The sequence below is a fragment of the Neoarius graeffei genome, chromosome 4 (assembly GCF_027579695.1).
Source record: "Neoarius graeffei isolate fNeoGra1 chromosome 4, fNeoGra1.pri, whole genome shotgun sequence".
NCBI lineage: Eukaryota > Metazoa > Chordata > Actinopteri > Siluriformes > Ariidae > Neoarius > Neoarius graeffei.
In genome coordinates this window covers 72,878,248-72,894,428 of record NC_083572.1, presented here as the reverse complement: position 1 = coordinate 72,894,428, position 16,181 = coordinate 72,878,248, and the positions used below count along the sequence as shown (strand labels likewise).

The 16,181-nt window shown below is 44.6% G+C and overlaps 1 protein-coding gene across 6 annotated transcripts in view; it reads left to right on the top strand.

The window, feature by feature from the left end:
- The window catches only part of kdm4aa (lysine (K)-specific demethylase 4A, genome duplicate a), a 120,145-nt gene that overhangs the window by 68,837 nt on the left and 35,127 nt on the right, over window positions 1-16,181 (top strand). For all 6 annotated transcript variants that reach the window (XR_009654570.1, XM_060919682.1, XM_060919681.1 and 3 more), the window contains exon 20: window positions 10,053-10,172. Coding sequence is in view for 5 of the 6 variants with exons in the window: in XM_060919682.1 (XP_060775665.1) it covers window positions 10,053-10,172 (120 nt within the window). In the remaining variant the exon portion in view is untranslated. The remainder of the gene's footprint in view (window positions 1-10,052; window positions 10,173-16,181) is intronic.

The following is a 16,181-nucleotide window of genomic DNA, read 5'->3' as shown; positions in this document are numbered from 1 at the left end:
TGACCGTAGGTGTGAATGTGAGTGTGAATGGTTGTCTGTGTCTATGTGTCAGCCCTGTGATGACCTGGTGACTTGTCCAGGGTGTACCCCGCCTTTCGCCCATAGTCAGCTGGGATAGGCTCCAGCTTGCCTGCGACCCTGTAGAAGGATAAAGCGGCTAGAGATAATGAGATGAGATGAATGATCTACCAAGGCGGCACGGTGGTGTAGTGGTTAGCACCATCGCCTCACAGCAAGAAGGTCCGGGTTCGAGCCCCGTGGCCGGCGAGGGCCTTTCTGTGCGGAGTTTGCATGTTCTCCCCGTGTCCGTGTGGGTTTCCTCCGGGTGCTCCGGTTTCCCCCACAGTCCAAAGACATGCAGGTTAGGTTAACTGGTGACTCTAAATTGACCGTAGGTGTGAATGTGAGTGTGAATGGTTGTCTGTGTCTATGTGTCAGCCCTGTGATGACCTGGCGACTTGTCCAGGGTGTACCCCGCCTTTCGCCCGTAGTCAGCTGGGATAGGCTCCAGCTTGCCTGCGACCCTGTAGAACAGGATAAAGCAGCTAGAGATAATGAGATGAGATGAGATGATCTACCAAGGGGCGGCACAGTGGTGTAGTGGTTAGCACTGTTGCCTCACAACAAGAAGGTCCGGGTTCGAGCCCTGTGGCCGGCGAGGGCCTTTCTGTGTGGAGTTTGCATGTTCTCCCCGTGTCCGCGTGGGTTTCCTCCGGGTGCTCCGGTTTCCCCCACAGTCCAAAGACATGCAGGTTAGGTTAACTGGTGACTCTAAATTGACCGTAGGTGTGAATGTGAGTGTGAATGGTTGTCTGTGTCTATGTGTCAGCCCTGTGATGACCTGGCGACTTATCCAGGGTGTACCCCGCCTTTCGCCCGTAGTCAGCTGGGATAGGCTCCAGCTTGCCTGCGACCCTGTAGAACAGGATAAAGCAGCTAGAGATAATGAGATGAGATGATCTACCAGATGCCCCCCAAGACATAGAAACAACACGCATCAAACATCATCAACAAACATTCATCATAAAAAAAATTTTTTTAAAGTAGTTGAAAAAAACTAGTATGTGATCTACAATAATGTGCTCATTTGCTCTTCCTCTGGTTTAAGAGTGTAATGGAATGTGGCACAAAGGAGTTCTTGTATCTGTTCCTTCTGTAACAAGGCACTCTGAAACGCCTCCCAGAGGGCAAAAGCTCAAATTCACTGTTCAACACATGAGCTGGATCCATGAAGATTTTGTCTGCTAATTGTACAGCTTGTTTTCTGCACAGCTCAGTGAATTTGTTCTCCACCGAGTGGCCCACAATTTTGGAGCAGATGTTAAGAAGCCTCAATATCCTGTTCTTCAGCTGCACTGATGCCTCTTTTCCACCAAATCAGTTCCAGGGCTGGTTCGGGGCCAGTGCTGGTGCTGGTTCACAACTCGTTCAACTTGCGAGCCAGCTGAGAACCAGTTTGCTTTTCCATCGCTCGCGGTGCTAAGGGAAGCCACGTCATTACGTCGCTGTATACGTCATTACGTCGCTGTATACGTCAGTTACGTCGCTACATTTGCATAAACCTTGGCACGAATATCGAAGCAAAAACAACACAGAAGAAGCAACAGCAGCAAAAATAATAATAATAATGGATGACTTCGCGTTTGTACAGCTGCTGCTTCTCGTCGCTTAAAAATGGCGATCTTTCGCGGTCTTGTTGTTGTTGTTGGTCTTAACAACTCCACCCCCCTGCTGACGTAAGCGGTTCTTTCCTCTGGCCCAGCAGAGAGTTGGTGCTAGCCTGGAACCAGTTTTTCTGGCCCCAGAGCCAGTTCTTTGTCAGTGGAAACAGAAAGCCTGGTTCAAAACTAAGCACTGGCCCCGAACCAGCCCTGGAACTGCTTTGGTGGAAAAAGGGCATGAGAGGCCACAGAACCACACTGAGCTGCCGTACAACAGCACACACTGAATGGTGGCTGTGTAAAATTGGTCCAGAATAGCTGCACTGGCTCCAAAGGTTCGAAGTCTCCTTAGAAAGTAGATCCTTTGCTGCAACTTGTTGCACAAATAATCCACATGAGCATTCCAAGAGAGGGCACTGTCTACATACACCCCTAAGTATTTGAATGAATCAGACTGTTTGATAATCTCCTGATGTATGACAACTGGAGCAATGGTGAATTGAGGTTGGCCAAATATGACCTCCTCAGTCTTGGCTAAGTTTAAAACAAGTGCATTCTGATCACACCACTTGACCAGACTCCTGACAAAGTCACGATACAGACCCGGTTGTTCCCTCCCTGATAGTAGTGCCGCCAATGCTGTGTCATCTGAAAATTTAATAAGATGATGGTTAGGCACCTCTATGACAGTCATTGGTGTAGATGGTGAACAGCACAGGGGAACTTACACATCCCTGTGGGACCCTGCAGTTTGTACTGGTCAGGGGAGAATGTGTGTTGTTAATTTTGACCAACTGTAGTCTGTTTGTGAGGAAGGAGTGGTACCTGTGGATGAGGTAGGAGTTGACCCCAAGAAGGTGCATTTTTGAAAGCAGAAAGTCATTTTTTTATTGTATTATTTAATGCAGAGGAAAAATCGATGAACAACACTCTTGCATATGAGCTTTTGTTTGGTGCATCCAGATGTTTTGACACCAGGTGCATGAGGGTGGCCACCGCATCCTTTGTATTCCTCTTCTGTTTGTATGCAAACTGATAAGGATCTAGTTTATCCTGGACTGACTGAATAAGCAAGGACGTAATGATTTTTTCCAGCGAATTAAATAAATATGGTAAAAACCAAACTGTTTTTAATTGTCGGTATTGTATTTAAAACTGTATGGATGTGCCAGAAGCCAACCCATGTATGCAGGGCATTCTCAGTCAAAAGGGATTAATGATCCAAAAGTGGAGTCTGGTCCATTAACACAAGAACTTCTTGCCATGTTTGTGTCCAGCAAACAAGCAAGTTATTAAAATCAAGAAGTGGATATAGAAACCGCTCAATGGGATTAGATCCTTACATGCTAATTAAGAAGGATTTTTCCTACGAGTTGGAAAATTATCCATCCATTGAGTTCCCCGACATCTCAAACTACCTGGTGCTGCAGACATCGTTCTACATGGGCAAACAGATGAAAACCTGGAAGAGCATGGAGGAGAACAACTTTTTATGTGTTTCTGGTATAAGATCTGGGGATCAGGACACTACAAGATAGACAGCGGTAGACGGATCTAAGTGCAGGAAGAGTGTTTATTAGCAGGCGTGATATTTACAAAAACAAAACGTAAAGGAAAGCAGAGTATTTAAACAGCATTATAAACATGACTTGAAACAAATGTGACGGTGATGATACTTCCCAAAGCCTCCGTGAAAACAGCATCCGTATCTGTGCATGCTGATTGTGCTCAAATCAGCATCAGGTGTTTCCCATAACAACTGGATCCCGAGAGTGCGCACAATGTGCTCCGTGAGGGCATGCATGGCCGCTCAAGCTGCACGAGACTCAAGTGCATAAAGGCGTGACAGTGAAGTGTTCGCCTGCCGTGTGACCACAACTTTTATCTCACATGTATATCGCCACCAAAATGCCTCATTTTCATTGATGACCCATCGCAAAGCATCGCGAGCTGTAGTGTGACTGTAGCTCAATGAAGCGAATGTGACATTGGATGCAACCCAGCAATTGTACCTTATTACAAGTAAAACTTGGCTTCAGCTTGGGGGGGGAGGGGGGATTGCTATATTAAAGCACAAGTATACTTTACCGCAGTGTTTCTCAACCACTGGGCTGTGAATTGGCACGTCTTGATTTCAACTTCAACTTTCAACTTTATTGTCCCCAAAGTGTGCAGCAAGACAACATAAACACATATAGACAACACATAACACAGGACAGACCATAAAGTGCTGGTCGTTAAAAGGTTAAAAGAAGGCAGCACGGTGGTGTAGTGGTAATCACTGTCGCCTCACAGCAAGAAGGTTCTGGGTTCGAGCCCCGTGGCCGGCGAGGGCCTTTCTGTGTGGAGTTTGCATGTTCTCCCCGTGTCCGCGTGGGTTTCCTCCGGGTGCTCCGGTTTCCCCCACAGTCCAAAGACATGCAGGTTAGGCTAAGTGGTGACTCTAAATTGACCGTAGGTGTGAATGTGAGTGTGAATGGTTGGTTGTCTCTGTGTCAGCCCTGTGATGACCTGGCGACTTGTCCAGGGTGTACCCCGCCTTTCGCCCATAGTCAGCTGGGATAGGCTCCAGCTCGCCTGCGACCCTGTAGAACAGGATAAAGCAGCTACAGATAATGAGATGAGATGAGAGGTTAAAAGAAAAAAATAAAAACATCATAATAAAATAAAATCATCATCACACCATAAAATGCCATAAACAACACCAGAGATCAAGTCAAGTGATCAATGAGGATCTGAGTTTAACAGGCAAATGGCACTGGGGACAAATGAAAATCTAAATCTGTTGGTTTTGACAGAGGGGAACCTAAAGCGTGAACCAGATGGAAGTAGCTGGAATTCAGAGTGGAGAGGGTGGGCAGTGACAGATAAAATAGACTCAGCCTTCCTCAAGGTGGCTTTCTTGTACAGGTCAGTGAGGCTGCTTTGCTGGGCACCTATGATTTTGCCACTGACCTTCACAATTTTGGCGAGGGAGTTTTTGGCTTTCACACTGAGGTTATTAAACCAACAAGATATAGAAAATGATAAAACTGATTCAATGTAGGATCTATAAAAAAGAGTCATCATGGTTTTGTCAACATTGAATTTAGCTAGCTTACGTAGACAAAAGAGACGTTGTTGGCTTTTTTTACATATGTGTTCTATGTTAATATTAAAATTTAACTTATTGTCAGTCCAACTACCCAAGTACTTATAAGAGTCTACCACGCCCACAGCCTGCCCCTTGATGATAGTGGTCAGAGCAGGGAGGGGGTTGCACCTAAAGTCAATGACCATGTCCTTTGTTTTTGTGACATTCAGGTGAATGTGAGAACTGTCGCACCAGGCAATAAAATCATCTAAAACGAGACCATGATCTGTTTCATTTCCATGGAGAAGGCTAAGAATAATTGAATCATCTGCAAATTTCAGTATGTGTCGGTTTGCATACTGGCTACGGCAGTCATCAGTATACAGAATATAGAGCAGAGGAGACAAAACGCATCCTTGAGGTGATCCTGTAGAGGATGTCATTTTTTCAGAAAGTACCCCATTTACCCTCACCTGCTGGGTTCTACAGTGGTGCTTGAAAGTTTGTGAACCCTTTAGAATTTTCTATATTTCTGAATAAATATGACTTAAAACATCATCAGATTTTCACACAAGTCCTAAAAGTAGATAAAGAGAACCCAGTTAAACAAATGAGACAAAAATATTATACTTGGTCATTTATCTACTGAGGAAAATAATCCAATATTACATATCTCTGAGTGGCAAAAGTATGTGAACCTCTCGGATTAGCAGTTAATTTGAAGGTGAAATTAGAGTCAGGTGTTTTCAATCAATTGGGATGACAATCAGGTGTGAGTGGGCACCCTGTTTTATTTAAAGAACAGGGATCGATCAAAGTCTGGTCTTCACAACACATGTTTGTGGAAATGTATCATGGCACGAACAAAGGAGGTTTCTGAGGACCTCAGAAAAAGCGTTGTTGATGCTCATCAGGCTGGAAAAGGTTACAAAACCATCTGTAAAGAGTTTGGACTCCACCAATCCACAGTCAGACAGATTGTGTACAAATGGAGGAAATTCAAGACCGTTGTTACCCTCCCCAGGAGTGGTCGACCAACAACGATCACTCCAAGAGTAAGGCGTGTAATAGTCGGCGAGGTCACAAAGGACCCCAGGGTAACTTCTAAGCAACTGAAGGCCTCTCTCACATTGGCTAATGTTAATGTTCATGAGTCCACCATCAGGAGAACACTGAACAACAGTGGTCTGCATGGCCAAGTTGCAAGGAGAAAGCCACTGCTCTCCAAAAAGAACATTGCTGCTTGTCTGCAGTTTGCTAAAGATCATGTGGACAAGCCAGAAGGCTATTGGAAAAATGTTCTGTGGATGGATGAGACCAAAATAGAATTTTGGTTTAAATGAGAAGCATTATGTTTGCAGAAAGGAAACCACTGCATTACAGCATAAGAACCTTATCCCAGCTGTGAAACATGGTGGTGGTAGTATCATGGTTTGGGCCTGTTTTGCTGCATCTGGGCCAGGACAGCTTGCCATCATTGATGGAACAATGAATTCTGAATTATACCAGTGAATTCTAAAGGAAAATGTCAGGACATCTGTCCATGAACTGAATCTCAAGAGAAGGTGGGTCATGCAGCAAGACAACGACCCTAAGCACACAAGTCGTTCTACCAAAGAATGGTTAAAGAAGAATAAAGTTAATGTTTTGGAATGGCCAAGTCAAAGTCCTGACCTTAATCCAATCCAAATGTTGTGGAAGGACCTGAAGTGAGCAGTTCATGTGAGGAAACCCACCAACATCCCAGAGTTGAAGCTGGTCTGTATGGAGGAATGGGCTAAAATTCCTCCAAGCCGGTGTGCAGGACTGATCAACAGTTTCCGGAAACGTTTAGTTGCAGTTATTGCTGCACAAGGGGGTCACACCAGATACTGAAAGCAAAGGTTCACATACTTTTGCCACTCACAGATATGTAATATTGGGTCATTTTCCTCAATAAATAAATGACCAAGTATAATATTTTTGTCTCATTTGTTTAACTGGGTTCTCTTTATCTACTTTTCAGACTTGTGTGAAATTCTGATGATGTTTTAGGTCATATTTATGCAGAAATATAGAAAATTCTAAAGGGTTCACAAACTTTCAAGCACCACTGTATTAATTAAAAAGTCCAGAATCCACCCCACTAAGCCATGGTCCAACTTAAAATTGCTAATCAGCCTATCAACTAAAACGTGTGGTAAAATAATATTAAAAGCAGATGAGAAATCCACAAATAAAATCTTTGCATGTGTGTTGCTGCCCTCAAGATGTTTAAATAACGTGTAGTAGAGTGGCAGTGGCATCCTCTACCCCTCGTTTGGACTTGTAAGCAAACTGTAAAGGGTCCAGGAACCTCTCTGTGCCAAGTAAAATAAACTTTTTCATAAGTCTTTCAAAACACTTCATAACCAAGGAGGTCGGGGCGACTGGCCTAAAATCATTCCATTCTTCTTTGCAAAAATGCTCCAGATCTATCAAATTGTGCGGGACATCTGTTGTGCACAGCAATCTTCAAGTTATTCCACAGGTTTTCAATCAGATTTCGATCTGGGCTCTGAGTGGACCTTTTCCAAAATTTTGATCATCTTGTGAAGCCATTCCTTTGCTGACTTGGATTTGTACTTTGGGTCATTGCTGTGCTGGAAAGTTGTAGGAGGGTTTTGTTTTTCTTTTTCTCTCCTCCCTTTCAGTTATCTAACAGAGGCTTGAAGAGAAACAGTCTCATAGCATACTTGGCCATGGGTGTGGTGTTCTTTGGCTGATTAGATGTCTTAGGTTCAGCACAAAAACATCTATTAGATTTATGCCCAGATGGTTTGGAGTGGTTTTGGCAGGCTTGGGTGTGTGTTTTGTTTTTTCATGAGAAAAAGTTTCCATCTAGCCATCCTACGCCGTAGCCCAGAGATGCAAATAATACAAGATATTTTTGTCACATGCAGGGAGTGACCAGTGGTTGCCAGATTTTTTTCATCACCTACTTTTAATGTTGCCATAGGTCTCTTGGAATCCCCCTGAGAAGACTTGTACCTTTTTCTGTCTGTTTTTGAAGGATGTCCTATTGCTTGATAGGGTCACTGTATTATTCCATTTTCTCCACTACTTGTTAATGGCCTTCAGTGTTCCGTAGTACAGCTGAAGTTTTGGGAATACTTTTACTGTATGGACCCTTTTCACATGACGTCACGACAAACGCAGCCGCCATTTTGGACATGTACTACCAGTAGTTTACCACAGCCAGCATTGAGGAACGGCAGCAAAAAAAGTGTTTATTTTCAGCAAGACTTCCATCATGCCACTATATTGTTGTGCACCTGGATGTAGTAACCATCAACACACAAGGCAAGGGTTATCATTTTATCGGATCCCGACGGAGAAGATGGATTGCGGCCATTAAAAAAAATTAACAGATTGGCAGCCCTCGGCATACCAGCGCTTGTGTAGTGACCACTTTGTTGGAGGTAAGACGAATAAAATTAGCCAGAAAAGGCATTACATTGCTGTTAACATTCTGTGGCGGCGAGTGTGTAACCAAATAGGCTAAAATAACCCATTGTAACCTCTTTGTTCTTCTGTAGTAGCTATTAGCTAACGACATTAGCTAGCATTGTGTTCCTTTGCTGTTGGTAGACTGTAGGACAGATCAGAGGCAGTGTCCTACAAACAGCGCTTAATTTGAAGGGGAGCAAGCCAGAGCGCACTCCAGAACCTCGGGCGTTGGCTCCGGCAGCTATTTACACTGGATCCGGTGATCCGACACCTCTTTTGACTATGTAACAAAAAAAAAAAACCAAATAATTAAATTAAAAAATGCAAGTTTATTTAGTGTTAATGTCTGATTTTGATATCTGCCTTGTTGGTGATTTCTCTCATGAAACGACATCCACAAAATATCTGCAGATGAACTTAATTTGCAGTGTTATTACAAAACATGCCCAGAAGCGCAGCGCCGCGCCCCGCCCCCTTTTTTTCCGCACCGGAGCCGCTCATCCTCTGCGCTCCGGGACCTCCCACTTTACAAATTAAGCACTGCCTACAAATAAGTGTTCCAAACAAGAGGAACATGTATTTGTCTCTTAAATCCAGGCCGTTCCCTGTAATCTGTAACGACGGTTGGAGAAAGTAATGGCAAATAGTGAGTGCACAAACCGTAGAAGGTAAACTGTACACAGCGCCAGGGCAGTGTGATGGTATGTCTACTTTTAGATTGTGTTAGCTTATCAATGAACACACTCGTCACTCGACGAGTTTCACGTCTTTACGACGGATACTTAAATGTGTGTTCGGTATTATTGTTGCAGTCTAAGCAGTCACTGTAGCAGCTAGATGAGTGAGAACCGAAAGGGTCTGTGCCATAAACCGTTATTTCTCTACGGCGTTGCTAATGTGTCGTTACTGTTGTTATTTCTCCCTCTGCTCGCCCTGTAAATGCCCTACGTCGCTGGATAGCGAAGGTGTTTTCTGCATCTCGCTCCTTTTTCTTGTATGTTCTCCGTTTGTCGCCTTCCTCGCATTCAAACCAATTCGAGCCGAAGTCCGCTACATGTCCAAAATGGTGGTCGCGTTTACGAAGGTCACGTGACTGAAAAGGGTCTATACCCCTCTACTGATCAACAGCTTTCAACAGTCATATGTCATACATGCTTTGTAAGCTGTTTTTGGACTGTGACTTCAAATGAAACCAAGATGACGTCAGGAACATCCTCCAGAAACAGCTAATCATTAGAAGGGGTTAATCAGAATGACTTCTTTGATGATGGGTGTTTTTATGATTATGTTTGGACGCGAGTTTGAATCTGATTACTTGATTCTGATTATCTCACCCTCCGCATTATGAAAGGACGTGCGCACTTGTGGGTTTTTTTTTTCTTCTTTTTTTGTTTTCTTTTTCCCACTTGCACTTTTCCACATTAAAAGTAGAAAAAGATCTGATGTGATTTTATCTTGGTTTCTTTTTTTTTTCACAAAAACCCTGCAGTTTTAACAAAGCTGTGTAGACCTTTTATATACACTGTATGTACTGTCTAATTTGTTTCTACAATCACACAAATTTTACACAAAAAGCTCTAAAACGCCACTTATTTGAGTTCTGTTTGACGCAGGTTGCAATGAGTAAACAAAACTCAAGTACAGTGCCAAAAACAGCATGCCTTTGCCGATAGGTGAAAGTAGGCAGTTCTTGACTATGTTTATTGATTCATTGTACAAGACTGCCTGGCAGAGGGTGAAAGTCTGACTTGTGAGACCAACAAAGGTCAAACATACACGATCAGCTGCAATATAAGTGTGTAATTATTTGTTACTCTGGTGTTTTTAATGTAATGTGTGTGTGTGTGCAGAGCCGCGACTGTGCCCAGCTGGGTCCTCCAGCTATGGGAGACGTAGTGCAAGTGCGTTGGACAGACGGCCTTATCTATGGAGCCAAGTTTGTGGCAGCACATGTCATTCAAATGTACCAGGTAAGCCAACCCCCCGACATTCTCTGAATGTGGCGTAGTCATGAGTACAAAACTTGTACCCTGTCCACACTAGGGATTTTGTACCGATACGAAACTACTTTCGTACCGCAACACCTGTCCACACTAGCAACTATACCGGTACTGTAGCGGTATAACTGTATCGGTACGAAACCCACAAATGTATGGGTTTCGTACCGGTACAGTATCGGTACTGTATAGCGCTTCGCTGTAGTGTGGACAGATGAAGCGGCTCTGTATCGATACAAATATAATGCGTATGCGCAATGAACCATTTCTACGTCTTCCGGGTTATTCGTACAATACAATACGCACATGCTTTCCAGCTGTAAATAAAACGTCAAAATGGCTCAAAACGACTGTGGAGCTACATGGAGCAAAGAAAGGGGGGAGAAAGGGAGAGGGGGAGGGAGGGGGAAAGAGGGAAGAAGAAAGGGGGTGGAGGGAGGGAGGGAGGGGGAAAGAGGGAAGAAGAAAGGGGAGGGGGAAAGAGGGAAGAAGAAAGGGGGAGGGGGAAAGAGGGAAGAAGAAAGGGGGAGGGGGAAAGAGGGAAGAAGAAAGGGGGAGGGGGAAAGAGGGAAGAAGAAAGGGGAGGGAGGGGGAAAGAGGGAAGAAGAAAGGGGGAGGGGGAAAGAGGGAAGAAGAAAGGGGGAGGGAGGGGGAAAGAGGGAAGAAGAAAGGGGGAGGGAGGGGGAAAGAGGGAAGAAGAAAGGGGGAGGGAGGGGGAAAGAGGGAAGAAGAAAGGGGGAGGGAGGGGGAAAGAGGGAAGAAGAAAGGGGAGGGGGAAAGAGGGAAGAAGAAAGGGGAGGGGGAAAGAGGGAAGAAGAAAGGGGGAGGGGGAAAGAGGGAAGAAGAAAGGGGAGGGAGGGGGAAAGAGGGAAGAAGAAAGGGGGAGGGGGAAAGAGGGAAGAAGAAAGGGGAGGGAGGGGGAAAGAGGGAAGAAGAAAGGGGGAGGGAGGGGGAAAGAGGGAAGAAGAAAGGGGGAGGGAGGGGGAAAGAGGGAAGAAGAAAGGGGGAGGGAGGGGGAAAGAGGGAAGAAGAAAGGGGGAGGGAGGGGGAAAGAGGGAAGAAGAAAGGGGGAGGGAGGGGGAAAGAGGGAAGAAGAAAGGGGGAGGGAGGGGGAAAGAGGGAAGAAGAAAGGGGGAGGGAGGGGGAAAGAGGGAAGAAGAAAGGAGGAGGAGGGGGAAAGGGAGAGAAAGGGAGGGGAAGAGAAGGAAAGGGAGGGGAAGGGAAGAGGGAGAAAGGGAGGGGGGAGGAAGGGAGATTCGTTTTCTTTGTTTCTTTCTCAACTGCCTCGCGCGTTTTATACGATTCGACTGAATAAATGACCACCAGAAATACAGACTGCACACTGACAACAAAAAGCACACACGTTGTTTCATCTGCCATATTCTCGGAAGGAAGTTACTCGGTAACCATGGAAACATTTCGCACACGCGCATTTCAACTACCGTGAAAGAAAACCGCAAACATTTCTCGCTAGTGTGGACAGATGCACTAAACTGTACCGGTATACTTTGTATCGATACAGTTATACCACTTTCGTACCGGTATAAGTGTGAACACAGCAATAAAAGGTTGAGAGAATGGAAATTATATCCCACCTTATTTACATTCGAATGCAGTGGCTTATCGCTGTCTGGTAAGGGATTGGTGTAGAGCCAGCTCACTCCTCAAATGTTAAATTTTGAATTCCAGCACTTTGGGCCCTGGGGAGGAGGAAAAGGATGAGGAGGAAGAGGATGATGATGATAGATGCTTTAAAAAGATAATGACAAAACCATTTGTATATCATACTTTCCAATATCTGTATGATGGTATTGTGTGATCTAATACAGCATGGCTAATTACATGTGCCTCATCATACCGACAGCTAATTTTGGTATGGTTTTGCTGTATTTCCTGGTGCAGGATGACCTCAAAGCATCACTAATCCAACACCTATATTTAAGACGAGGCATCCGGTGCTTTTCCTTCTGTGCATTGTCTTTTTGTTGTGGAATGTGTTAATGCTGTGCAGGACCAAAGAGTTAAATAAAGTTTAGGAGCTGCATTTTGTGAGCTGTTCTGAACAAGGGTTTCTTTTTCACAATGCTTACAAACAGCTTTGTTGATTTTAAGTGAAACTTGACAACCACAAGAATCAGTTAACGGCGTTCCTGTGCAGTATGGAATTTCCAGGTCTGGATTAGTATGGAAAAAGGACAATAGAGAATGGAAAATATTTCTGTTTCCAGATTATTGCCCCTACTTTCTTTCCTAAAATATAAAATTAAGCCAAAACGTTCAAACCAGTGCGTGTTTGAGGTCATTGAGTTTAAGAAAGGCAAGACATGCGCGCGGTGTGTCTGAGGTGATTTCTGCGGTATCTGCCATCCGTGAACTATCTGACGTCAGCACATTGGGCTCCGTCGTACCTCTGCAGAACTAAAAAAAAAAAAAAATTTCAGCAGTGTGAACGCACATTGCAACACTACAAATGTAAGAATGGGTAATTGTACGTTTTCTGAAAGCTGGCAAGTTTTGGTGGTGTTGTGGGGCCACCCTAGCGTGAACAATGGCAAATATTTTGTGTGTGTCTCTCTCTCTCTCTCTCTCTCTCTCTCTCTCTCTCTGTCTATGTATTTGTGTATCTGCATGACAATGTATTTCCTTTGTGTCTTTGTGTTTCTATGTGTGTATGTGCTAGAACAGATGTGTGTGAGAGCATGGTTGCCCTTATTTGTGTGTGTGTGGTACTTGCACAAAACCTCTTCGCCTGATCTCTGTCTTACTGCTGTGCTTTATCCTCATCTCTGAACATGTGTGTATGGACATCTGTCATTCAACCAGTCTGTGCATCAGGATGCAGCTGGTTTCCTCTGTTCCCACTGGGGTGTGTTTACGTGTGCACTTATGACAGAAGGAGAGACATTTTAAAAAGACAAAGGGGGAGAGCATTCTAAACTTTGTGACCAATGATTTTACATTTTATTCTCTGTTCTAAGTTTTCAGAATGCATTCTTTTACTGTATGATTGTTTATTATTTAGCTTTATTTATAGTTCTCTGTTGAACAATGTTTACAGTAAACAGTTTTACTTGATCTCATCTCCTCTCATTATCTCTAGCCGCTTTATCCTTCTACAGGGTCGCAGGCAAGCTGGAGCCTATCCCAGCTGACTCCGGGCGAAAGGCGGGGTACACCCTGGACAAGTCGCCAGGTCATCACAGGGCTGACACATAGACACAGACAACCATTCACACTCACATTCACACCTACGGTCAATTTAGAGTCACCAGTTAACCTAACCTGCATGTCTTTGGACTGTGGGGGAAACCGGAGCACCCGGAGGAAACCCACGCGGACACGGGGAGAACATGCAAACTCCACACAGAAAGGCCCTTGCCGGCCCCAGGGCTCGAACCCAGGACCTTCTTGCTGTGAGGTGACAGCGCTAACCACTACACCACCGTGCCGCCCAGTTTTACTTGATCTAAAATTCAATTAAGCAAAGTCAGTGCACTTCTGTTCCCTTTTAATTTGATGAGCTGTACATCAACATCCTTCCTTTTACTGTTATGGGTTTTTTTTTTTTTCTTTTTTTCCTCACACGGCCATAGGCCAATGAGCTATTGCCATCACGCAGCATCCGTCGTCCATCCACAGTTCACAACAATTTGCTACTCCTTCCTGAGTTTTCAATGTATTTTGATTCTGGTTGTTTTGTTTGGAAGATCTAATCTGTCTGCACAGTAGTTATTCCCTGGTTTTGTGATTTGATACGGCCGTGTGAGCTACTCCATCGCTGACGCTCTAGTATTTTTTTTTAAATTAATTAATTATTTTTTTAATTTGCATGCCAAAAACAGAATAAAACTGCACTGTTTTAGCAATGCTGTGCATTGAACTTGTCTGGGTTTGGTTTTAACTGATGTGTATGAGCTACAGCACCGTGCCACAGGGGTGTCACTAGAAATTTTGGACCTATGAAAGAATGTATCATCAGCAATTACTTGTTTTGCTTCTGTCAATTATTTGGTAGCATACTAGTTTACATACTCACAGTGTAACATGCATATCAAGTGGTCATGTGCACGATGAGCTTGAAAGTGAAAAAGAGGAAGCGTGAAATAGTGGAGCTGAAGATTAAGTGGTGGAAACTAAGAGGTTGAACATCAGGAGGAGTTTAGGGAAGAAATGAGACAAGCATTGAGTGGTAATGGAAGTCTGCCAGAAGATTGGGATACTACTGCTATACTAGTAAGAGAGGTGGCAAGGAAGGTGCTAGGGTGGTCATCGGGAAGGAGGAAGGAAGACAAGGAGACATGGTGGTGGAACAAAGAAGTGCAGGAAATTATAAAAGAGAAGAGGCTAGCAAAGAAGAATTAGGATGATCAGAGAGTCGAAGAAAGCAGGTGGTTATACAGAGAGACGAGACAGAAGGCAAAAAGAGCAGTAGCGAAGGCAAAAGCAGATGCATACCAGGTGTGCAGTTGGAATGACTGAATGGTTCAAGGTGAAGGTGGGACTTCATCAAGGATCTGCTTTGAGTCCTTTCTTGTTTGCCATAGTGATGGATAGCTTGACGGACGAAGTGAGGCAAGAGTCACCATGGAACATGATGTTTGCGGATGATATTGTGATATGTGGTGAAAGTAGAAAGGAGGTTGAGTTGGGTTTGGAGAGATGGAGGTATGCATTGAAACGAAGAGGAATGAAGGTGAGCAGGAGCAAAACAGAATACATGTGCATCAGTGAGAATGGGGATGAGAGTGTAGTGAAGATGCAAGGAGTAGACGTAAAGAAAGTTGATGACTTCGAGTACCTGGGGTCAACTGTACAGGAAAATGGGGGCTGCGACAATGAGGTGAGAAAGAGAGTGCAGGCAGGGTGCAGCAATTGGAGAAGGATTTCGGGAGTCATTTGTGATAGGAAAGTCCCAGCAAAAGTGAAAGGTAAGATGTATAAGACAGCAGTGAGACCAGCTGTGATGTACGGATGGGAGACCGTACCCTTAACGAAGAGACAGGAGGCAAAGTTGGAGGTGGTGGAGTTGAGGATGTTAAGGTTTGCGATGAGAGTGACGAGGTTGGACAGGATAAGGAACGAGCACATCAGAGGGACAGCACATATGGAGAGCTTGGGAATTAAGCTAAGAGAGATGAGACTGAGATGGTATGGACACCTCCTGAGAAGAGATGCAGAGCATGTTGGAAGGAGAATGTTGAGGATGGAGCTGCCAGGCACACGAAAACGAGGAAGGCCAAAGAGGAGATACATGGATGTGGTGAGAGAGGATATGAAAGTGGCAGGTGTGGTAGAGAAGGATGCGGAAGACAGGGAGCGATGGAGACAAAAGATCTGCTGTGGCGACCCCTAATCAGGAGCAGCCAAAAGAAGTAGTAGTGTAACATACATATTAACAGTGGGATTTTAAAATAGTAAGCATCTAGTTATTTGTACTGTGGTGTCAGATATGGTCTGAAAAATGTACGGTGAAGTCTGGGAATTTGAGTACAGAATTTCCATCCATTCATTATCTCTAACTGCTTTATCCTGTTCTACAGGGTCGCAGGTGAGCTGGAGCCTATCCCAGCTGACTACGGGCGAAAGGCGGGGTACACCCTGGACAAGTCGCCAGGTCATCACAGGGCTGACACATAGACAACCATTCACACTCTTATTTAGTATTACGACGAAAGTAGGAATTTATCATAACTACCAGGATAAATTGTTTGGGCGCGAGTCTTGTTGAGGTCCGGGGTCACCACGATCAGAGTCGACCGAGTCGCTGTCCGATTCCGAGGCCGCACGGTCAGACCAGTGAGCCACATTCACCGATTGCTTCGCAACGGCACTTGCGTTCATACATATATGGTTTCACCTTTCGATATTCAATTTGGAGAGTTCCTGCTTCAAAATCACTATCGCTTTCCGACATTTTACACAACCTCTCACGACCAAAGTCCGTACACGTGTGCTCGGTTCGCAAGTAAACACAGAACTGCT